At 34.2% G+C, this 24,881-nt stretch overlaps 1 protein-coding gene across 1 annotated transcript; it reads right to left on the bottom strand.

The window, feature by feature from the left end:
- Positions 1-4,946: 4,946 nt before the first annotated feature.
- LOC148626963 (melatonin receptor type 1B-A-like) lies at positions 4,947-10,064 on the bottom strand. The gene is made up of 2 exons (XM_088564641.1): positions 9,670-10,064; positions 4,947-6,339 (listed from the first exon to the last, which is right to left on the bottom strand). Exons 1-2 carry the CDS (start codon positions 9,944-9,946, stop codon positions 5,570-5,572), a joined length of 1,047 nt encoding a protein of 348 aa, XP_088420767.1. The 5' UTR covers positions 9,947-10,064; the 3' UTR covers positions 4,947-5,569.
- Positions 10,065-24,881: the final 14,817 nt, after the last annotated feature.

Consider the following 24,881-nt stretch of genomic DNA (forward strand, 5'->3'; position numbering starts at 1 on the left):
GTTTAAATATCGAGGCTTGCCAATCGATATTAATTAAACCTCTGAAAATGTATTTCTTAAGATGTGAGAAATTTCCATAGCCAACGAACAAAAGTTGAAGACTCTGTTTCTCTTAATTTTTTTCAAACGAAATCTTCGGGGTCAATTGGCGTCTGTGTCATGACGGAAATTCCAGTTATCGACTGTTCATCACGTCAAAAGTTACGGGAGAATATCGCTAGAAACGTCACAGCATTGCTGTCGACCAATGAATTTTTTATAGACAATGCGAGAAAACCACACGACAACCAATCGCCCCTTTCTATCTCGGCCAATCAGCGCCTGAGAACTCAAAACTTCCTATAGACTAGAAATACTTATTAAGAAGTGTGAAAATCGATTAAAATTAGAGAAATAGGATTTCATCATACGGAAGGACGAAACTGAACGTGCCAGATTGTTTTCGTCCACAGAAAGTAGTGATCTATTTTAAATCTTTCTTAAATGATCTGGAATAAATGAAAATATTAATTCGGATTTTGTTAAATACTAATCCTTGCTACAAAATTACATGTAATGTAAAAATATCCTCATGCAGTAATTGATTATACTACCAAAGCATATGCATTTAATCGACAACACAAATACCGTCATTTTTTTTTCGTTGCACAAAAGAACATATATGAATTTCTATGATGCTTTAGACGGAACACAGCGGATACTTTTGTTGTGACTTATTTTTAATATCAATACAAAGAATAATCAAATATATGAAAGCTGTCATTCAGTCATAAACAATTCAGTAGAGTGAAATTCGATAAAACACATTAGTTATGTAAAAAAAGGAAAGAATTACAGATAACCGGTAGAGCGATGACTCATGAACTTTTCTAAACAAACTTGTCTCTTTGACATATTCACCAAATTCCATTCTCCTTATATAAAATATTTCAGCAGCAACCAAACAGATGTATTTTTATTTAAAAATCTGTCCCTTGTTTAGTAATGGTGAAAATATACGATCAAAACTTTTATTTTTTTTTTTTACAATAAATGAGTAAAAGCATTTTTTTCTCAAAAATTTGGGATGTTAATTTTTCATCAGGCCTCAGACCTCCTCGGTTATAAGATGATCATTGCCTTCCAGAGCTTGCCGAAACTACGCAGACTTTTTGTATCGCGCTAGGCTTCTTACTATTAAGCTTCTGGAACAGGGTTATGTTGCTACAAGATTGAATTACAAAATTTTTATGATCGTCATCATGAACTCGTGGATCGCTACGGTGTATCCATCTGCGCCATGAAAACTGATTTGTTGATTTGTTTAACGTGTCATAGTTTTTCTTCTCCTCTTTCGTCTACCCCGGACTTGACTTTTTTATGAACAACTCGGCGGGTGTTTCTAGAAAAGCAGAGAACGCTTATCCTACCGGTGCACTTGGTCTATGCCTCCAGTTTTTGTAGTGGAATCTGGGTTACATTCTTTGGATTACAGCTATTACCTTGGTTCCCTCGATTACTCTTTCGTATTTTCGTATTAATTATATATTTTTTTTCGTAGCAACTTTACAACCGATCAGCGTCACATTTGATTTATAAACATTATGCAAATAATACTTTTGTTATCACCAAACTTAACTTGATATACAATAATAGGATGATTAAATAACCAAATTATAACCGCGAGTGACAAAGAACGCATTGGCAATTTTGTTGTTCTAATTTATAATTTTCTCTATAATTCATTGCTATGTACAACAAAAACTTTGAATTTTGTGATCGGTATTTGTGCTGCTATGTTTTGGCTGAGTTGTATCTAAGAATAGAAGTATGAAATTACCAAATTTATTTCTCATGTGAATTACCGAAATTTATTACACAGCGGACAAACAATACATCACTACATTCTATATAATAATGTTTGTTTAAATTTATATAGCAATTTAGATTAGCTAATGAGGGTCTATTTGAATGCAAAGTGATTAGAAATACTCAAATGTACTGACATTATATTGGTTTCCATATTACTTATTTTCTGTGGCAACATCCTTTCAGCGCCTGCGTATGGATTTATCATGTCACAACTCATACGTTATGCCAGAACTTGTCGTAACTATGCAGAATTTTTGTGACATCTTAGAATTAGGTTTCTGGAACAGGGTTATGTTGCTACAAGATTAAAGTCATCACTACGAAAGTTTTATGGCCGTCATCATGAACTCGTGGAACATTTTGGTGTCCAGGGATATTTTTTTTTGTGAATTTTAGGCAGAAGGTAAAAACGTCCGGGTCCTCTGGTTTTAGGTATTCTTACTGTTCTTCAGTAATACTGCCGTCCTTAAACATTTTGTTCAATTCTGAAGTAATTTTTGCACTAAACGATTTAGTAGGGTCGCTGGGTAGCTTTTTATAAAATCTTTCATCCGAAAGTTGACGCGTTGTCTCTGAGATGTAGTTATTTTTATCCATGACTACTATGCCACTGCCTTTGTCTGCTGGTTTTATAACTACATCGTCATGGTTTTTCAACGACTGTATTGCTTTTTTCTCATCGGGCGTGATGTTGAAGAAAGAGGGAATGTAGTCGTTGGATAAGTGTTTTACATCTGATTTCATTTTGTCAATAAAATTTTCTAGCGTGCCACATTTATTCGGTTTAGGAGCCCATGGATTTTTCTTTTTGATTTGTATAGATCACTTTCTTTATGGTCGGATCAGTGGTACAGCTGTGGAAACGAAAATGGCTCTTTCGTATGCTGACATCTTCATGGGTAAATTAGAAAATCAAATAATTTCAACATCTTTATCGAAATCCTTCTCCTGCTTTCCATTCATCGATGATGTTGACATAAAATGGACTGAGTCTAAACAAAGTTAAACAATTTTATCCTGCGTGCCAACAACGCTCATCCATCAATCAAATTCACCCATGAAATTTCTTACACTAAAATAACATTTTTGGATACTACTACGTCTGTAAGAGACGGTGAAATGTCAATGGATCGTCACAGCAAACCAACTGATAGTCAACTATACTTATCTCCCAATAGTTGTCATCCAAAACATTGTACTAAAAGCATACCATACAGCCAGGCATTTCGAATTCGGCGCATTTGCTCCTCTGACGATACCACTAACAAACGTCTAGATGAACTCCGTGGTCATTTGTTATCGTGTGGCTGCAGGCTGCTGGAGCAGGGTTATTTTCCTTTCCTCGTTTGTCTACTCCGGACTTGACTTCTTATGAGCAACTCAGCGAGTGTTTCTAGAAAAACAGAGGAAGCTTACCCTACCGGAGCACCTGGTGGAGTCTGAGTTGCTCATTTGCTTTTGTTACTTTGTATGTATGATTTTAGTTACTTTATGTTCTTTGTTGTGTATGTCTGTTTTCCATGTCTGGTCTTTGACCCTGGATTGCAATCTTTTGATTACCGCTATAACCTTGGTTCCCTTGATTACTCTTACAAATCAACAGATATAGATCGAGGATTGGAACGTGCTAACAACATCAGCCGTAATGATCTCCTCGAGTACAAACCTAAGTAAAAAAACCACCTTTTGTGCTTCCTTACCATCACGCCTTGGGAAACTCTCGCAGCTACTTCATTCGAATTGAGAAAACATTCAAAAACATCTTAAGTTCTCCGGTCCTGGCTTTCCGTAGACCTAGGAGTCTAAGAGATGGCCTAGTAAGAGCAGAGATTTCATCTCAACCTAAACAAAATACAACGGGACAGTGTCGGTCATGTGGAGATAAAAGATGTAAGACCTGTAACTAGATACTGCACACCGAAACGTTAAAAAGCTACTGCTCTGGAAAGGAATTTGTCATTTTTTTGCGACATGACTTGCAAAACCGAAAGTACCATATACCTTCTCCAGTGCCGATGTGGTATGCAGTACGTTTCAACAGGCGCATGAATGGTCATCGCAGTGACCACAGATGCAAACCACACCTCCCTGTTAGTCGCTATCTTAGATATGCCGGACACATCCAGGAGGATCTCCACAACATTGTTGTTTCGATCATAGAACATACTAAAAACTGGTCAAAATATAAAGAGTGTCTCGGGAAAGCTTTTGGATGAAAAAATTACAAATTCTCCAGATGGAATAAACGAGAAAAAAATAATTCATTTTTAGGTCTTGGTCTAAGGCTGGTACAGCACTACATGCTATATGTCAAAACGCCGTACTACTATATTTTGACTTGTTTCTGAATTGTTTTCCACAGTTAATTCATTTCTTAATTTTGATAAAAACACCTCCTTTGTTATTTTCATTCAGATTCCTTACCATTTGCTTATGTGTGACTTTGATAAAGGTACAATCGCCCACAGCGTACGTGATTCAGCTTCTGGGTCTATGTTTTGATCTTGAACTTTATTAGTTTTATGCTGAAGAAGGATATCGGTTATCCGAAATATTAAATGTAAATTTTACCATCTCTATGTGATGTTAAACATATTTAGACGTCATTCCTCCCCGTATGATTAATCTAGGGATGTAACTTAGTACACGAAGCATGGTGGTACGGGACAGTTCATCTAGGTGTTACTATGTAGGATAGAATCAAATTAATGATGCATGTCACAACAAATCAATATTATACAAACGTCTCAGACTCTATTCGCTACACTGCTCCATTTGATCTAATAAGTTTCTATCATCTTCCCTGTATCAATTTGATCCGATGGAGCAGTGTAGCGAATAGAATCGTCACATTCTGAGAGGTTAGATATATATATTATGTATCCAGTACCCATTGCATAAAATGAATTAAATCTTAGTAAATTTTAATCTTAAATCACACAACACTCTGTTAGTGTTGGTTTTTTTTTGCTAGATTGCTTTTATAACGAAATAGCGATGTATAAATCTTCATTTGATACATTAAAAAGATAAGACATAAAAAGCTGTAAAACTCGTGTAATCAGAAAAAAAATATGACAAACCATTAAAGGTGCTACAAATAGTTAAAATTCAGCATGATATTACAGGATAGGCTCTACAATTATTATTTTTTTTTATCAATTTCCAAAAAATCATTGACAGGTTGTGCGTAGAAGGTTAATTCGCACTTCTGTCCTTGACATTCATTTGAATGTAGAGTACAATATCAAAAATGTTTATATTGAAGGCATGATTTTAACTTATCATTTTTTTTATCATACGAAATAATGATTTAGCTTACAAAATTTGTAATTAACTTAACATAAGAATGTAGTTCCAAAACAATGAAAACCCAACCTAATTTATTAAGTTTCCTGAAATTTGAATGTCTGTGGTCGTCACAACTGCCAAAACGTACAATTCTGTCATTTATAAAAGGGGTTGTTTAAGATTGGTTGTATTAAAAAATAAAAAAAAAGCTATTTTTAACTCAAGATAAATGTTTCTGAGGTGAAAATTGCCCTGGTTGCCGAAACGACATTAAAAATGACATCTAGCCAATCACTAAACTCTAGTCCATTGCAGTAAAACCCTTGACTTGTCGTGTTTTCCTGCTGTTACATTAATATAGGAAACGCCTAGATACCCACAAAAATATTACTGCAACGCAATTAATCAATCAAAGTTTTTTGTCAAATCAAGCATATGTCATTTGTCTAAGTGCAATAACAGGAGTCTTTCCCCCTACTTGATTACTGGTAGTTGGTCGTTGACTTGGAGTAAATTCGCTGTAATGCGTTTGAAATATTTTTTTGCAACCGGCTTTGAAGTTACCGTTTGTCGTGTAGTAAATAAGCCAATTAATTGATGGATGCAAATGAGCAAACACGGTAATACTTAAATGAACTTCGTTAGAGAATGAGTCGTAAACATCTGCTACTAGTAAAATGGCGAACGGTATCCAGCACAATGAAAATATAACGTAAACAATAAATATTGTCTTTGCAAGTTTCAAAGGTTTGCTCTTTGATTGGTCGGTGACTTCTCTGCTCATTATTTGTTTTCTTTTCCGACGAACATGGAGAAATAGAGATAAATACGAAACACCAACAACAATAACAGGAAGCCAAACAAGACATACTGAAAACACCACTGTAAAGCTGTATGTCGCCATTCTGTCCCATATACACTCTAAACTTTTATCATCGAATCCGTGACCACCGACCCCAGCTGTGTTCATCAAAACCAAAAATGTCCCGATGAGGTAAAGTGTCAAGCACATGGTAATAGCATTGCGACGGTTAAATATCTTATGATAGAAAGTGTTATGGCAGATGTAAACATATCTATTGAAACTGAGGAAGGATATAGATCCAAGAGAACTTATACAGGAAATGGTACACAACTTCCCAACTATTGAGCACAAAGTAGAGTTATCATCAAAAAATGAACGCCCTTGCACTTTGCCTGAAAAAAAAAAGAATTATGGTTATAGTAGCAGTTAAATATTGCAGATTTTGGCATTCTAGATGTTTTCATTTCCATTATTGATTACTTCATAATCTTTATGACCTGAAAGCACTTGTTTTTCATGAAGAGCAAATAATTATAGATCTAGCATGTATTCGCAAATTACTTTTAAAAAGGAGTTACTGTTCTAAGAGAGTTGATTTATTGTTTGCATGCACATCTCACGTGGCTGTAATGATTTAATTTCTTTACAGATATGTTTTTTTTTAGATCACATGGACCAAAGTTCCATGTGAGCTATTGCTATCACTTTGCCTCTTTTGTCGTCTGTCGTAAACTTTCTCTGGTTTCTTACAACAGGACTATGTACCAAATATCAACGTTGTTTTTAGTTATGTTTTGCTTGGTTTACATGCACCAAATCAAGAAATGTTGTGGTTCTAAAGAACATGTGTATTTGTCTGATGCTTATCAGTATTGCCTTCTGATTTTTAAATTGATTTAAGACAAACACGGTGTTTCACACTAGTTCATTGATAACGTGCGTCAGATATTTAAAACATATTACAAATAATGTCATGTAACGAAGAAATAAAATCCATAAAAAAGATTCATATTATGATGTGAAAATATAAATTTCTCTGTATTTTTTTTTATAATCTTTGAACAAACAAAAGGATTATTTACAGTGTATGTAACTTATGTATCTTACAAGGACACATATTTGACTAAAAAGTTTTTCTATCAGTTTGTTTTCTAATAATACTTTTAAGATTATCTGAATAAATACGAACCACATTTTGAAGTAAACTGAAATTAGAACTGAACTATTTTTATGTTCAGAACTAGTATCAAGATCCTGTTTGCACCATCATTCAGGAACTTAAAAATAGACTCATTGCAAATTATATATATTTATATTTTTATACTGTTAGGGATACTGTAAGGTAGTGCTATACGGTTAGGTCAACTCTGATAAATTTGGTCTCATTTTGTTGAAATAAAGTTTGTTGAGGCAGTCCACACAGGAGGCTCATGTTCTTTTTCCATAAAAAGTACATATTTTTTTAATCCTTAGTGTGTTGAGATTAAAGTTAGTAAATTAGCGATTATTGTCATTAAATCCAGTAGTCACGGTAATATACTGTAAAAGAGTTTAAGGGTGTGCCTTTCCAAGACAAACAGCCAAATACTATGTTTCATAAAATATTAAGCATTTAGAAAGTAGCACAGAATGAAAGCATGCCAGGAGGATGTGGAAAAGAGGTAAAAACAATAACACCCTTTTCCATTCATTTTTTATCTCATTTAAATCACACCTGTTTACCAGAATATATTACATCTGTCTATGTATATATGCTTAACTACATTTAAACAATATATCACACCAAATTTCAACTTTTAATTATAAGTTTACAAAGTTAGACCGGGTCAACTTTGTTCGCGAAACAATGCCCCTTAAGGTAACAGTATAGTGCACCCAAAATGCAATTAAGAACTAAACCAGAATCATAGCTTTATCCAAGACCAGTCAACAGTACGGCGCCCAAACCTTTACAAAAATGACGTTATAAGTCTTACCATAATTCCTTCTGGATGCTGGATTATTCTACCTAAAGAAATTTTGGACCATAACAGTACTGAGAGAGAGAGAGAGAGAGAGAGAGAGAGAGAGAGAGAGAGAGAGAGATTAATCAAGGGAACTCGGACTCCAATAAAAACTGGAGCATGGACCAGCTGCATCGGTAGGGTAAATAAGTGTTTCTAAATACACCTGCCAAATGCTTGTAAAAAGTCAAGATATAGAATAGTATAACGGGGATGACAAAATAAAAGGAGTATGAATTTATGTTTTGTCAGGAGAATTGCAGGTTTAACCTGTCTCGTATTATTTTTCGTAATTGTGAGGTTTTACAAGATATATAAGATGGAATTTGCTTTTCTCGCTTTTATGACATATGTTATGGCACATGTTCCGCTCTGGATGTCAAAAACTGTCGTAAAATATCTTGAACCTGAACAATTCATTATAGGTTACAAATAAATGCCGAGAAAATTGATGGCATTGTTATAATCTTAATTTCCTCGTGTCATTATATGTTCAGTTTTACTATCAGGATATTCTGATTTTATTCAATATTTATTTCAATTTCGAAAGACAAAATGTTTACCTGTGCATGTAGTTATGTGGTGTGACTAACTAAGGAGGAACAGACGGAGAAGCAGTTTTTTTTCACAATATTGCAATATTGTTTCATAGCTATTAAGGACTAAAATTAGAATCTTAAGAAAGAAACCATCGTTCGATGAAGAATATGAACACATCTTATGTATATTTTTTTCAGATACATGTATGTAAGTACTGCATCAGTTTTGAAGCAAATTTTGAGATGAACTCCTGAAATGAAGGACAATGAACTCATTTGCTGATTAGTATGTAACTATAATGCTACACACTACGTTTGTATAAAACGTATAACTCAGGAAAATATTATTGTTTAAATTCGAAATGTGCTTTAGGTGGTTAATAAGACATTTGAAGAGCAATATCTCTTTTCTCTTTTTTATCATAATTATAAATCATTTTCAAGAAAAAAATATCTTAAGGTCCGTAGAAATGTTTGATTTCAAAACCTTGTATCTTCGGTATTGATACTACTTTATGATATCATTGTAGTTGAAAGTTCGAAAGAACTTTATTTTTAATTCAAACGTATATAACGAAAAAATGTTGCGTACCTGAAAAATAAAAACGGTTATAAGGCTTTTGAAATGGTTTATTGATAGCATAATATCATCTTACCATGCTCAATTTCTTAAATAGATAATAGACTAAACAGTGAAACGTTGAAATACTAATTCAGAATGGAGAAATTTGTAAAAGCCTTATAGTGTTTTTCATGCTATCTTCTAAATATTTCATATACAAATGCTTTCAACACAGGATATCGTAATATATGACAAATTTTCGGAAATTAACTATGACAATGGATATGCAGTGTTGTAGGAAGTCTCCATACACTCATAGTAAACGTTATCAGCTAGATTGCTTGTATTTCTAAATATTACGGCAGTTATTTGTAATATTACGATAAAAATGAATTTGAAGGTAGCATATATTTTACGAAAATCCTGTGGTCCGAAACACCACTTACTCATTGTTACTCATCACTTGAGTATACATAATATAAACCATACCAATATATGTTCATGGTTACAATAGAAATTATATACATGCATACTTTAAACGTCTTGAATAACGAGAAACACTTATGATAATAAGTGTGAAATATTGTCTTTTTTGCAGAAACAATACAGTAAACTTACCTAATATACTCATGGGGTCAGCTATCATTGTAACATACATATCCGACATAGCCAGATTTACAATAAATATTGACTGAGTCTGTCGTAATTCTTTCGTCTTGGCAATAACATATATGATAAGAATATTTCCACAAGTACCAACCAAAGATGCGGTAGCTAACAAAATGATACAACTAATAGCCAATCCTGGAGAATCTGTTAAGAATTCATATTTTCCGAAATAAAAGTCCGAGTTGTTTAAATTCATTAAGATCGTCGAACTGTTTTCGAACGTCATGTCTCAGGTCGCGTGCTCTTTTTCTGTTTGGTATCTTATTACTGTGTGACAGAATCTTACTAAATAGCTTGAACAATGTGATCGGCTCATGAATATCAATATAGTTACTGATTCTGTGGAATGTATAAGTACGTAATTCCATATCGATTTTAATTATGATAGTGTTCTCATTTTGAAATTCAATTATTTTTTTTAATCTTTATATGTTATTATTGTGAGTCTATTTTGGAATTATGTAATACTTAGCTAAAACTATATTGATATTGCCATTTATATTTAAGATGTAATACGTTTGAATTTTATTGTCTTTAATACGAATACATTTTTGTAATTTATTTTGAAAGAGTAATCAAGAGAACCAAGGTTATAGAGGTAATCAGAAGAATGTAATCCAGGGACAAAGACCAGACATGGAAAACAGACATACACAACAAAGAACATAAAGTAACTAAAATCATACATACAAAGAAACAAAAGCAAATGAGCAACTCGGACTCCACTAAAAACTGGGAGCATATACCAGGTGCACCGGTAGGGTAGGCGTCCTCTGCTTTTATATAAACACCCGCCGAGTTGCTCATAAAAAGTCAAGTCCGGGGTAGACAAACGAGGAAAGAAAAACTATGACCCGTTGAATAAATCAGTACAAAATGAAAAATTGGGATAAGATACATTTCTTTTCGGAATGGTTATATAGGGGTGACAGGAAAGTACTAAAGGACCATGATGTGATTTTATTTTAAATGATTGAGTGAAGATAGACTTCCTCTTCCACTTTAATGAGATCATACTATATAGTTAAGAATTTATTGCTGTTTAGTAAATAACTGTATATAAATGATTATGGGTTTTGTTAAATAGTAAAACTTAGTTTCCTGGCTTTATCAATTCAAACATAAATATTCATACATATAGTAGGTTAATAAAAAGTGGTGATTTTTGTTTTGCTTGACATTTTAATATTGAATGATTGCAAACCATTTCACTGGCGATTAACTAATACTTTTCTCCTTTGTTAAATTCAATTGATAACTGATATTATTTCAACAAGTGCTCTTCATTCAGAGGGGTCTGAAAATGTAAGACATTACAATCAATGATATATATTAACTAAATTCCTCTCATTTAGAATAGAGCTTGCATTGCTCGAAGTTAATAATTTTCATGAAGTATGTGGGTTACTTTTGTTACACAAAATAAATATGCGACATTTGACTACTGGTTGACAATCCTACAGCTTCAAAAAGAACAATGTTCAGTGAAAATGTCAGTCATGCCATCGATTGTTTCCTTTTTGAAAACAATAAAATGATATTCACGATATCTTGTTGATTGCGTGAACTTATTGGGTAAATATCCGGAATAAAATACCGAAGCGTCAGACGTGGAATAATTCAAGTACGTCAAAATGATAAAAAGAGGAAACTAAAGACGATCTATATATAATTAAATTAAAATATACCCTTTTTGTACATGCTTTATAAGTGATTGTTTACCCTTTATCGCATATCTTATATCACAACCATAGACCGATATAGAATACCCCGTATAACACCCCAAGACCTATATCGCGTACCTATATAGCACCTCTACACAAAACACAATTGGAATATAGTTAAAATATATGAACATATGTCGAAATCTGTAATAACCCTAGACCTATATCACCCCGCGGTCCGATGGACCTTGGGTTTATATAGGAGACTCATGTTGGTAGTCCTTGTGATACAGATTTTGGCATGTAATATTCAGAATTTTTATACATGTATATAATATATAATTTTTAATTTTTGGTAACTTCAATACGAATAATCATTTTTTTTTTAAAAGAATTTGGACCGTATTTTTATACTGTCTTTCCAGAACAGACCATAATGTTGAATTCCCAAAAGCAGGATACCACTTATAGTATAGTCCTACAATGGTATGGGCAACATTCTACGATCAGTTGGGGAGTGTTGTATACAAAATAAGAAATTGGGGTTGGACATATTTCGGAATGGTGGTATACGGATAAATGGCAAGTACTAAAGAAGAACTGTAATATAATCATATTTTAAATGAGTGAGTGACGATAGAATTTCACTTAAATGAGATCATGCTGTATGCAAATACTGTTTAGTAAATAACTGTATATAACTTTTTATAGATTATGTTTAATAGTATGACTTAATGTCATAGATTATAGCTTTTTTGGAATATGGCATATTATATTACATATAGTAATTAAGTACTTATGCAAAAAAAAAAAACAAAACAAAAAACAAAAAACAATTCATTAATAGATATAATAGATAAATAAGTGAAAAAAAAGATGAGATATTCTGAAAGAAATAAGCTAGTCATTTGCGTTTTTGTTTTGTTTTAATTTATTGGTTCTATAAATGTCCTTCTTTCATCAATACGGACTAGAACCTGAAGCTGTGGTGATTTTAATTGCGTTTAACCCTTTACTATTGAATTATAACAAACGATTACACTGGTTACCAACGTAATATTTCCCCTTTCCTTTGTTTATCTCTATTAATAACACCCCGTGGGGGTCCCGGTGTCAAAAGAATAGGCCCGCAACAGCGCTAAGCTTGTCGTACAAGGCGACTAAATAGTGCTCAGAACCCTGGCCGGGAGCTAGGGCGCTCTGCGCACAGAGCAACTGGGTTGTGTGCCCCAGGTGATGTAATGGGGTAACCCTGGCATGTTACATGCTGGGGTCGTCAGGCCATAATACGGAAAACCTGACCGCAAACCATAGTGGTGCAACGTGTTGGGAAAGATGTCACGTTTCTCGCACGTTAAAGAACCCTTCTGTGGTATTCTTTTGGAGTAAGAACCATAGGGCTCCGCCACAGGAGGTTAAATTGCCCGACCCTATCCATCTCTCCCTATTTCCAGTGGCAATAAAAATTTGTCGACCCCCATTTTCCCTGTGCCCAATCCCATTTTTCATTTCATTATTTCATGTTCATGTTATCATCCATTTCATGTTCATCGCCTGAATATAGCTGAAATATTGCTGCTCGGGCGTTCAACCCCAACAATCAATCAATCAATCAATCAATCTGTTAATAACTGATGTCATTTCAGCAAAAGGTCTTCATTCTGATGGACTTGAAAATGAGATAAATGTCAATTACATATCACTAATGTCCTCTCATATAGAAAGGATTTTGAAACCTTACAGCTGCAAATAGAATACAATGTTAATTGACAGTACCAGCCACACCATTGATTATTTAATTCAAGTAAACAGTGAAATGATAATCACGATATCTTGTTAATTGTGTGAATGTATTTGGTAAATATTGACAGAAAATACCGAAGCTCTAGCAATGGGATAATTCAAATTCGTCAAAATAAAAAAAAAACATGGATTAGGAACAAAACACCATCTTCATACACAATATAGTAAACCGAATAATAATACAGATTACACATAAAAACTGAAGATAGGGAAAACTAGAGGACACCAACAAAACTAAAACACTAGCAATATAAACATCCACAAAAAACCAGTAGTGACATCATGTGTCCAAGAAGGGTAAACATGTTCTGCTCAGACAGCAGTACCCATCATATTGCAAGTTAGTATAATTCGGGAAAATCATCGTAAATAGACAAATTAAAAAAAAAAATTAAATCATAAAACATATGACATTACAAACTGTATATAAAAATCCACCGAGATTTGATTTGTACTTGTTTATCTTCATTCGTCAATTTACTATTAGCAAGCAGAGACATTTCAACTATGGACATGTATATGGTAGTAAAATCCCATGAGAACCACGTGATGAGAACATTCCAGTTTTTAAAGCCAAATAATAACATCTGAACAAATCAGGATCGATCAACGTCATACGATAATATTCGTGAAAAAAGTCGTGGTATAATAATTTTTGTTAGGAAATTAGCTTTTTAATGCTATAATTCTGATTGATTCGGTCTATAATCCTCCATCATTTGAGTGAGTTACTAGTACATGGTGCTCGATTAGGTTTTCAGGAATATAAAAGGCATAGCACTCCCCCCCCCCCAAAAAAAATACTATATGTTTCAACTGGTTGAGGGATGGTTAAAAGGACAAAAAATATTATCCATTGTATAAGTCAACCTTTTTTTACACTACTGGAAACAACAATATTACCCGAATCAAACAATTTAAAATCATATGCCTTACCAAATTTTAAATTTTAATGAAATCACAAACAGTCCATGGGCTGAGAGGGTCCAATGTGCACCCCCCACTCATTAACTTCTTGGTGATATGTAGGTACCTTTATATCTCCCATTACGGAATCAATTTGTCGCCAAAGAATATTCTCGGATTCTTTTTCGGTATAAGTTTGTATTTGTACCCAACTGGGTCAAAAAGCCAAGATTTTTGTGCTTCAATTGTTTGATCGTCTAAGCCTTCCTGGGATAGCATGTGTAAACAAATTAATAATATTTAGTTATTATCAGGTAGCCTAATGTCTCAGCTTTCAAATGATACCAATACAGTTGCGGTAACACTTCCGGTTTGTGTTAAAATTAATAAAATGCCCCCCTTCCCCGCCGAAAATCGCTTAAATTGACATATTTTGCAATGTCAAAACCCCTAGAGTATTTATGCTTTAGTAAAAATGGCTTATTTGGTATTTTCTATTTAGTATTATAACAATATATACTTCTTGGGTTCTTTTGATGAATTTTGCTGATTTTCGTAGTCAAAAGTAATCCAAAAAATGCAAAAAATGGGATTTTCGAATTTTCCGTAAAAAGTTAGATAAATTATTGCTCAACTGAAACGTCTCAAATTTGGTATCATTCGATAGACAATTTTATTTTCTACGTAGATTAACCACGAAAATCTAATTTTTAACAAAGAATGTTCAAAAAATGGTAAAAATATTACCCCAAACAATTTTCTCATTCACAGCATACCGACAGTGTAGAACTCATACTTTAAGCATTCATAATTAAGATAAAGATGTACAAAACATATTAAATCAATTCAGGCGCTTATTTGTTTTCCTGTTAGGGTGACAATACCTATAAAATCGGAAAAATAGGAATTTACAGAATTTAAGAATTTTCTACTATATCACCCGTTATTGAGACATTTCATTGGAGCAATAACTTGTAGAATTTATTTGACTTTTTACGGAAAATTCAAAAATCCCATTTTTTGCATGGACTGTATGAGGGCCTGATGGTACTGGATGCTAAGAGCTGACGCAGATGTTCTTTTACTCCATCATACATGGCATATGGTATTCGCCGAAATATCTGCTTAAATGGTCTTTCGTCTATCACATCAATCCCATGCTTAAAATGGTGTTTCCTATGTCCTGGTCATCTAAGCAAAAATGTTCTCATAAGCATGAATCAAGATCATTCCATGTTGTAGTTGATCATCTGTAAGGTCGCTTCTGGTGATTTCAATTTGGTAAAAAACTGATGAAACGGGTGATGAATGTGGAACTATAATAGTCGTTCTTGACAGGCTGAAGTTCACACAGGACTGCACGAGATGGTGTGATGACAGTATTGGTGGTAACATTGGTTATCAATAAGTTGACTATTCCGTTGTTCTTGTGCTGATCCAATGTCTAAATCTCTGGAATTCGGTTGAAGTTTGAAAGGATGGAGCATTGCTGCTGTGGTACTTTACGGAATTTCTTTATCTGTATTTTCAAGTATGATGCAGGTAATGTTAGGTTTTGTGGTAAGTGTTGACTTCTCTGCATTCTTGACAACTGCTAGGGCGTTGTTGTTTCTGGCTAGTTCCCGTTATCGAATGTTGATTGACCGCAGAGTCAGGTGCCATGGTGTTGATATTTGGCTATCCGGTAGGAATTTTTCTCCATGCTGTTCTTTCAGATCATCAATAACGCTCTGCAAGATGTTGGTTTCAAGTAGGAGTGGTACGTAGCTGTTATGAGTACTGTCTGAACAACAAGGATAACACATTAATAGATAGTATCATTCTTCAGTTCAGCTCTGATGTAGCCATCGTACGGATGCTGTTGCCTTCCAGCACACTCAATGTCTAGTAGATCTGTAAGGGTCTTAATTTCCAGTTTATATGATGTTGAAAAAAAATACCCTGCTTACAGTGAAAACAGTAGATCCGGAATCTAGTAGTACCTTTACATGATTACCATGCAGCAATACTTTACACTCTGTTGGCTTCCCAAATAATCCAGGTGGTGGTACAGTCTTTGACATCTTTGTAGGACCTGCTGCATTGTACAAGCCTAGTGACGGTCCTGTTTCTATGGCTTCCTTCCGTTTACATTCACCCTGCAACCTTTCAGTATATGTCCACGCTGACCGCATCATAGCAGTCTACTTCCGCTTTGGGTGTTTCAGATGGTGAAGAAGTAGTGTCATCTTTTGAGGTGGTCTCTTGTTGGCTGGATTTCTATTGTCTACTCTCATTGTTACCTCAGTTGTTGTTACTTCTATTGTTTCCTTTATTGTGAGTGTTGAAGTATCTGTTGTTGTTGTTGTTGTATCTATTGTTTCTATATCGATTGTTGTAATGGCTATCGCTGCTAGTTTCCATCAATTCATTCTAGGTTATTGCTGTTGGGTCAGTCCTTTAACTTTATCTAAGTCTGACTTCCCTTCAGGAGGCTAAATTGCCCGAAATTACCCACCCCCCTTTTTCTAGTGACAATCAAAATTTGTCGACCCTATTATCCTTGTGTCCCATCCTTTTTTTCCATTTCATGTTCATTTTATCATCCTTTTCATGTCCATCGTCTGAATATAGCTGAAATATTGCTGCTCGGACGTTAAACCCCAACAAACAAACAAACAAACAAACAAACAAACTTCCCTTCAGGTTGGCCTGTGGCTGATTTGGATACTTTTGGTTTGCGATGCCTCTCTTCATGGTCTTTCTCTAGTTGTCGCAATGAAACTCTAAGTTCATCAAAGGTATCAATGGTGTCATACTTATGGCCAGATATGTCCTTTAGTGGTATCTTTAAACTGGTCCGAAGCATCGATCTTAGCATGTTGTCCATTTCTTGTCGCTGAACCAATCCCTCATCTGCTGCCTTGCCCAATATGTCTACTAATCTGCAACTCCATGATGTTATTGTTTCAACAGCTCTCTGTTTGGTTCTGTAAAATTCAGCAAGCAACTCTTCTTTACTTTCAACCACACCATAAATACTATTTAGCTTCTGGATAACTTCAGTGTAGGATACTTTAGGGCTAAGATGCATTGAGAGTATACCAGCTTCTCCCTTTAAAAATTGTCTTACTGCATAATTGATGTTGTCTGGTCCATATGATCCAACATTAGTTAGTGAGTCAATTTCATGCCGCAACAAGTCGAACGATATTTCATTCTTGCCCTTACTGCCAGAAAAGCCGGAAATCTTGAGTAATTTCCTTCTATAATCATTTGCAACATTCCGAGGTCTTCGTTAGATACTCCACATTCAGTCATGTTGATGGTCTAATACTATCTATGTATAAGCAAGATGTTTATCCAAACAAACTCAGTTACCTTGAAACAGAATTCTGCAAAATTCAATCTTATTAACACAATAGAAACACTTAATATTTATATGATATGTAAAAAGAAAAGGATAATTATGCAAATATGTACACAAAGAATAAATCAAAGCAGACAATGTCTTACCTTTCGGATAGAAAAGCTAAACTTGAATATGAGTATAAGTGAAGCTTGCACGTTCACATACTCATTTTAAAAGAAATATCAGAACATGTAGTACACACACACTATAACTAAATACTATTACTTCACAGTGGAGTCAGTAACTTGACAGTGAAGAGAAACATAGAATCAACCCTCCATTTGTTCAACACAATCAATCTACATAAATCCTACCAAAATAACTTACTCTAAACCTAATAATCTCTGTAAATTCAGGCAAGCAATAAGTCAGCAAACCTGCAACCTAGAACCTAAATACTGTAGGTGTTAGTGATAGGTTTCTAAGGGTAGGGAGTAAGTTTTGGCGGAATTTATGAAAACTTTTTTCTTTGTACAATGTACAAGAACAATAAATATACCACTGTGAGGAAATCCAAGACAGTGATTGTGAACGAGACAAAAATCATTCCTTTGTCGTTAAAAATAAGAATGAGGCATGTAGCGAGGGATTTGACTCTATTTTTTGGCAGATAGTGAAATCCAAAATGACGGCCTATTTCCCTTGTGGTTTTTCCTGTATGGCAATGGATAGTAAAATGTAAAAAAAAAAAAAAAAAAAACAGATAAAACACCATTTTAATACAGTTGTCCATTTTATGAATACAATTCATAACCTCAATTTCCTATGCCATGGATAGTAAAATGTAAAATGTTAAATGTAAAAAATGGTTAAAAAAGCATTTTAGTACAACTTGAATTTAATGAAACTAACTCATGACCCAAAGTACCTGTGGTGAAAAGCGCATATAATGAAGAAGTGATAGACTCAATCTACGAAGGTATCATTCACTTCATACTTTTCAGTTCAAACCGGTTCATGCTGATCATATCAATATTGGCTTTCGAGAAAAGCTTGCACACTGTCAGCGTATTTTTGTGATAACACGGCATTAGTTCTTTTGTAATCAACAGTTTTGTCCATTTTGTAAATATAACTCATTACTTTTCACACTGTAAAATCTTGATAATTACACATTTGTTTCGCAAAATATAGAAAAATCTATTTTTTTTATTTAATTAAACTTATTTCTATTTTTTGATACATCGCATCTACCCAAAAGAACTTGAGATAAAGGATACTACAGGCACTGTGAAGTCGGCTTCATATCTTGACCTACACTTAGAAATCGATGGTAAAGGAAAACTATTGACCAAACTTTACGACAAACGTGATGACTTTTCATTCAGAATTGTCAACTTTCCTTTCATCTGTGGCCACATCCCTTCAGCACCTGTATATGGAGTGTTCATATCACAAATCATACGTTATGCCAGAGCTTGCCGAAACTACGCAGACTTTTTGTATCGCGCTAGAACTCTAACAAATAGGCTTCTGGAACAGGGATATGTTACTACAAGATTGAAGTCATCACTACAGAAGATTTATGTTCGTCATCATGAAATCGTGGATCGTTATGGTGTATCCATCTGTACCATGAAAACTGATTTATTCAACGGGTCATAGTTTTCCTTTCCTCGTTTGTCTAACCCGGACTTGACTTTTTATGAGCAACTCGCAGGTGTTTCTAGAAAAGCAGAGGACGCCTACCCTACCGGTGCACCTGTTCCATGCTCCCAGTTTTTAGTGGAGTCCGAATTGCTTATTTGCTTTTGTTACTTTGTATGTATGATTTTAGTTACTTTATGTTCTTTGTTGTGTATGTCTGTTTTCCATGTCTGGTCTTTGTCCCTGGATTACATTCTTTTGATTACCGCTATAACCTTGGTTCCCTTGATTACTCTTTTATTTAATTACTTAAACTTCAATTGAAATGATATATATCAAACTCAAATAAAAAGAAAGCAAAATGAAATTATAAAAAACACCCGAAAAAAAAAAAAGAAAAAAAGAGAGAATAAGATAAAATAGTTAAGTAAGTATAATAGATTTTTAGATTCTTTTTTATTTTAAGGCGAGATAACATGAGTGGATCCAGGGGTCTGAGAGTAATGACTCGTGTTGGAAAATTGTGCTGATTTCGTGCATTACGGCTTAAGATATAGTCCAATTATAGTCTAAAAATCACTTTTTGATCTCTCTATCTAGATCTGACATTGGTTATGGCATACAAACAAATAAACAAACAAACAAAAAAAAAAACAAACAAACAAAAAACAAAAAACAAAAACAAAAAAACAAACAAAAACAAAAACAAACAAACAATAATAATATCAGTTGAATCATTTTTAAAGATTGTATAATATAATATAAATAATATATATATATATATATATATATATAAAAGGGTCTGAAAAATTCCCAACGATGTTAGAACTGTCAGATGTGCGAAGCAAATTTTTGGTCGTTCCCTCCGCGGGACTCGAACTCGTACCGTTGTGACATCCATGGCAACACCGCCTGCACTAAGTCCAGCGCCCTAGACCACTCGGCCAGCTAGGCTATATAAAAATATAGCTTTCGCTGGCCGGGTCATTCCTCCTCGTAGGATTAATCTAAGGCTGTAACTTAGTGCACGATGTATGGTAGTACGGGACAGTTCATATAGGTGTTATTATGTAGGATAGAGGATCAAATTAATGATGCATGTCACAACAAATCAATATTATACAACGTCTCAGAATGTGACGACTCTATTCGCTATACTGCTCCATCGGATCAAATTGATAAAGGGAAGATAACGTAAACTTATAGAAGGGTCTGAAAAATTCCCAACGATGTTAGAACTGTCAAATTTGTGAAGCAAATTTTTGGTCGTTCCCTCCGCGGGACTCGATCTCCTACCGTTGTGACATCTATGGCAACACCGCCTGCACTAAATCCAGCGCCCTAGACCACTCGGCCAGCTAGGCTATATAAAAATATAGCTTTCGCTGGCCGGGTCATTCCTCCTCGTAGATTAATCTAGGGCTGTAACTTAGTACACGATGTATGGTAGTAAGATGAACTGTCCCGTACTACCATACATCGTGTACTAAGTCTTTCATTTAATAGAAAAAATATTGATGAAAGTGCATGTAGTGCATATTTGTATAAAATTTTCCGACAAATATTAAAGGCAAATCATTCGACATTAAAAACAATGTCAAATAAGATATGTAAACCCAAATAAAAAAAATATGGAGCTTACGTGACCCGTATTTATACCCCTTTTAATTGAATAACTACTTTTACTTCTCTTCCTGTTGACATGGAGAGATGGTACCACGGGGGTATCTATTGATAAGATCAGAAGGTCTCGCTTACAACAGTAGAGGCATAATTTATGTTAAAAATGTTGCCTAGCTATTGAAAATAATAACCATGGAAGTTTATTCACCACCTTATCACCCGCTTTGTGTAGCCCTATTTAGTACGAACTGCGTATAAATGCCAATGCGTTTTATTCAGAAATGCCTCATATTTGCGCATGGGCAGGTCCGTCAGATCGATTTGAAGCGTCAAGTCTGTATTTTAGTGGCTGTTGTACGAAGTGCATAAATTATATATCAGTGGGTTTTATTAAAAAAGTAAACGGGAGATCAGCTCAGTTCTTTTAGTCATTTAACACATTTTTCAAAGAAAAGGTGTCAATGAGTAACGGATTTACGGGAAGTGTTATCTTTTTCAAATTTACTGTTATAGTGTTATTGAATAAATAGGACCGTGAAGGCATGATATACTACATATATTAAAATTATAACATCACATAACATTGAACTTACATTATAAGCAAATAAAAAAGATGATACATAATAACACCTAGATGAACTGTCTCGTATTTGTACAACGACGCGCAAAGTACAGCCACAGGTGACCCAAATTATTCCACGCTATACATCGTGTACTAAGTTACAACACTAGATTAATCATACGATGAGGAATGCCCCGGCCAGCGAAAGCCTCTTACGTTGTAGGAGTATCAGGCCTCAGAATATTCATAACTGTGGCTTCGCTTGTTTAATTTGATCAAGTAAAGAGAGTAAAGATCCAGAATTTATTTTACATATGTGGTGAATCACTTTTTACCTATTTGTTGTCGTTTGATCAAAAAGTGATAATGAATAAACCATAATTCAATACAGATCTAATATTTTATTAAAAAGACAAAGTCGCAATACCGAATGTACAAACGAAAAACTTTCTTTAAACCCATTCTCTATTTGTAGAAAACAGGTACAAAAATACATGACACTATTATAGATAATGGGATATGTGTTTCGAGAAACGGTTGATTTCGAAAGTAGATTAAAGTTGTGAGAAACATGGAACAAGAACTGTCTCATACAATCGTCACTATTGGAATTTTGTTCGTCTGTCTTTTGTTAAAAAGACTTGATCATCAGAATGCTAGTTACATTTCTTTGGTTTTCATCGTTGTACTAACATTTACCACGGCCGTTCAGCAGATAAGGATACAACAACTTCATACTGAAAAAGACGTTCTGGACGAAAAAGTACAAAAGTTGGAAAATTGCATCATGAAAATTTCAAACGATTTGGAGAGAATGGACGAGAGAATCGGAGAAGTCGATACATATCACGTAAAGGAAAAAAAGAAAACTGATTCAAAGATTAGTTTCTTTACTTTAGATATGACTGAAAAACTGCAAGCCACGCAGGCAGCTTTGATTGAATCGAATGCCAATCAGAATGTAGTAAATGATAAATTTATGCAGAGATTTCAAGATGTTGCCTATGAATTGTCTGAATACAATCACCAACATTACAGCACAAAAGAAGCAGTTGATACTGTGTCAAAGGATATTAAGGTATTGAATTTAAAGGTAAATCAAAACTTAGACAAACAAAAAACTATAAATAGACGTTTTGAGAACAAAATCCTTGATAATGAGAAGAAAATCCAGGAAACTGAAGCTAATCTGCTACTGTGTCAAGAAGATCAGGCTCTTCATAAAAAAATATTCGTGATATAATTGCTGAACAGGCAAATATTTATAAAGCTATAGACGCAGTGAATAATGAAAAGAAAGAACTGGACGAGGAAGTTAATTACTTGCAAGAAAAGGTTTCCAAGCTCAATGCAAATGCACATCATGACTACGGACAAGAACATCATGTTCAAAGACAGTCGTTTGGAGTAGATACAATTGTGAGGGGTGGCATTGAAAGGGTAGCATCCTATGTCGTAACAAAGGCAGTAGAAATTTTTGAAGTAGTTAGTGCGGTTGTTGGAAGTATTGGATCTTTCGTTGGATTATTGTAGTGACATTTTTTACAACAGATACAATGTAAAACTGGGGTTAGCTTACTATATCATGTTCCTTCTTGTGCATCTAGTAAAAACACATCGTCATAGGATAAACCAATGCCTGCAATGGTAGTAATGATTTAATTCAGGAACTTGGAGCTTTTCTACTGCAAATTAAGGCGTAAATTAAGGCACGTGGCGGGAAATTACAAATTTTTAATCACGCGCTCGTGCGTTGTAAATGAAGCCTATGAATGGGAGAAAGAGTAATCAAGGGAATCAAGGTTATAGCGGTAATCAAAAGAATGTAATCTAGGGACAAAGACCAGACATACACAACAAAGAACATAAAGTAACTAAAATCATACATACAAAGTAACAAAAGCAAATGAGTAACTCGGACTCCACTTAAAACTGGGAGCATGGACCAGATGCACCGGTAGGGTAAGCGTACTGGAAAAGGGAAAGAAAACATGTTCAACATCTTTATTGTTAAATTGCATAAGTAAGTATTCTTTATTATTGTTTCAGTGTCTTTATATTGTGAATTACAACTAGTATAAATAAATAAAATAATCCAAAGTACGTACTTAGTTACTAGAAGCCCCGTTACATTATATTAATTATTTGAGATTTTGTGGTGTCTTAATGGTTTGACATAAATGTATTAAGTCCAACATAAAACCCATAACTGTTTCATGTATCATAAATCTCACTGTCTCACATTAAAAGTTTGATAGATTATGACACATATTTTCATTAACAGGTATTGGGTAATTGGTTTGAGAGGGGGATAAGGCTGAATTGTAACTAACTTTTACTTATATACATGTAAGAATACACATTGATAAACCTAATCTACAAACAAAAGCGTCCTTATTATAAAGAAAGAAGCCAATGAATTCTTCATTGATGTACATGATCTACATAAACATGACTGACTTGTTTTAACCTTCAAAGAAGTTGTTGGGAAAAAATTAGAATAGAATCAGGAAACAATTCATTTGAGATTGATCTATATCTTCTGGCTTCTTTGTCTTCCCTAACAATTCTCTTTTTAATTTTTTTTTTGCTTCCTTCTTTAATTCATCTCTGTAAGTCCAAGCAAATCCAGTAAATTTACATGGAACAGAATTATTTACATTATGGGATGTATACAAATAAAATTCTTTGCAGACTGTAGCTAAGTGTTAGTGCAGAGTACAAATCCTTAACAGTTGGGACAAGTATGAACACAATATCAAAACACAGGTCTTAACTAAGGTTTAGTTTATAACCATGCCCTTTGTGTGCACGGTTATAAACCCATTAATGTAATTTCAACCTATGGAAACTTGTGATACAATTTCATAGATTGGATTTGGTCGATTTTGGACACCTGTTTCTCAACAGTAATGACAAATTATAACCTAAAAATTCTAAACATCTCTTTCAAAGTATGAAATACAACTTCATAGAGATCAATACCATATTACAATGCAATAGTAGGGAAACAACTTAAAAACGCTTGTTATAGGCCTTTTTAAACCCATGATTCTTAAACTAGTCAAGTCATATCAGTCTGACCTTTTTGGAATAGCACAATCTGGTACAATATCAGAGCGATCTACAAACTTAAACTTTAGTTAAATAAATGTTTAGAAATAGTTTGTTTTTTGCTCTTTCTTGGAGCCTATCTAAATAAAGAGCTTCGAGAAGTGCATAACGATACGACCGCAGCATAATGAATTCTGTTCACTTGGGGAAAGTGTGGAGACAATATTAGTTTTTGACACACTTAAGAATAGGGTCTTATAGTTCATTATAGACACAACAACCGGTTTTAGACACAATATAGCACAACATTGAAAATCCACTAAAAACTGGGTAGACGAGAGATCGGTGTATCCATCTTCACCATGAAAACATATTTGTTCAACGTGTCATAGTTTTCCTTTCCTCTTTCGTCTACCCGGACATGACTTTTTATGGGCAAATCCGTGGGTGTTTCTAGAAACATTGAGGACGCTTACCCTATCGGTGCTCCTGGTCCATGCTCCCAGTTTTTACTGGAGTCCGAGTTGATCTTTTACTTTGTTACTTTGTATGTATTATTTTAGTTATTTTA

The sequence above is a fragment of the Perna viridis genome, chromosome 1 (assembly GCF_037379345.1).
Source record: "Perna viridis isolate PV_CMFRI_1.1 ecotype Kerala chromosome 1, ASM3737934v1, whole genome shotgun sequence".
Classification (NCBI taxonomy): Eukaryota; Metazoa; Mollusca; class Bivalvia; order Mytilida; family Mytilidae; genus Perna; species Perna viridis.

Excerpts from the sequence above, each read along its gene's own strand:
- LOC148626963 (XM_088564641.1), bottom strand. The coding sequence starts at position 9,946 with ATGACGTTCGAAAACAGTTCGACGATCTTAATGAATTTAAACAACTCG. Across the intron at positions 6,340-9,669 it reads TGACCCCATGAGTATATTAG|GCAAAGTGCAAGGGCGTTCA; the intron begins GTAAGTTTACTG and ends TTTTTTTTTCAG.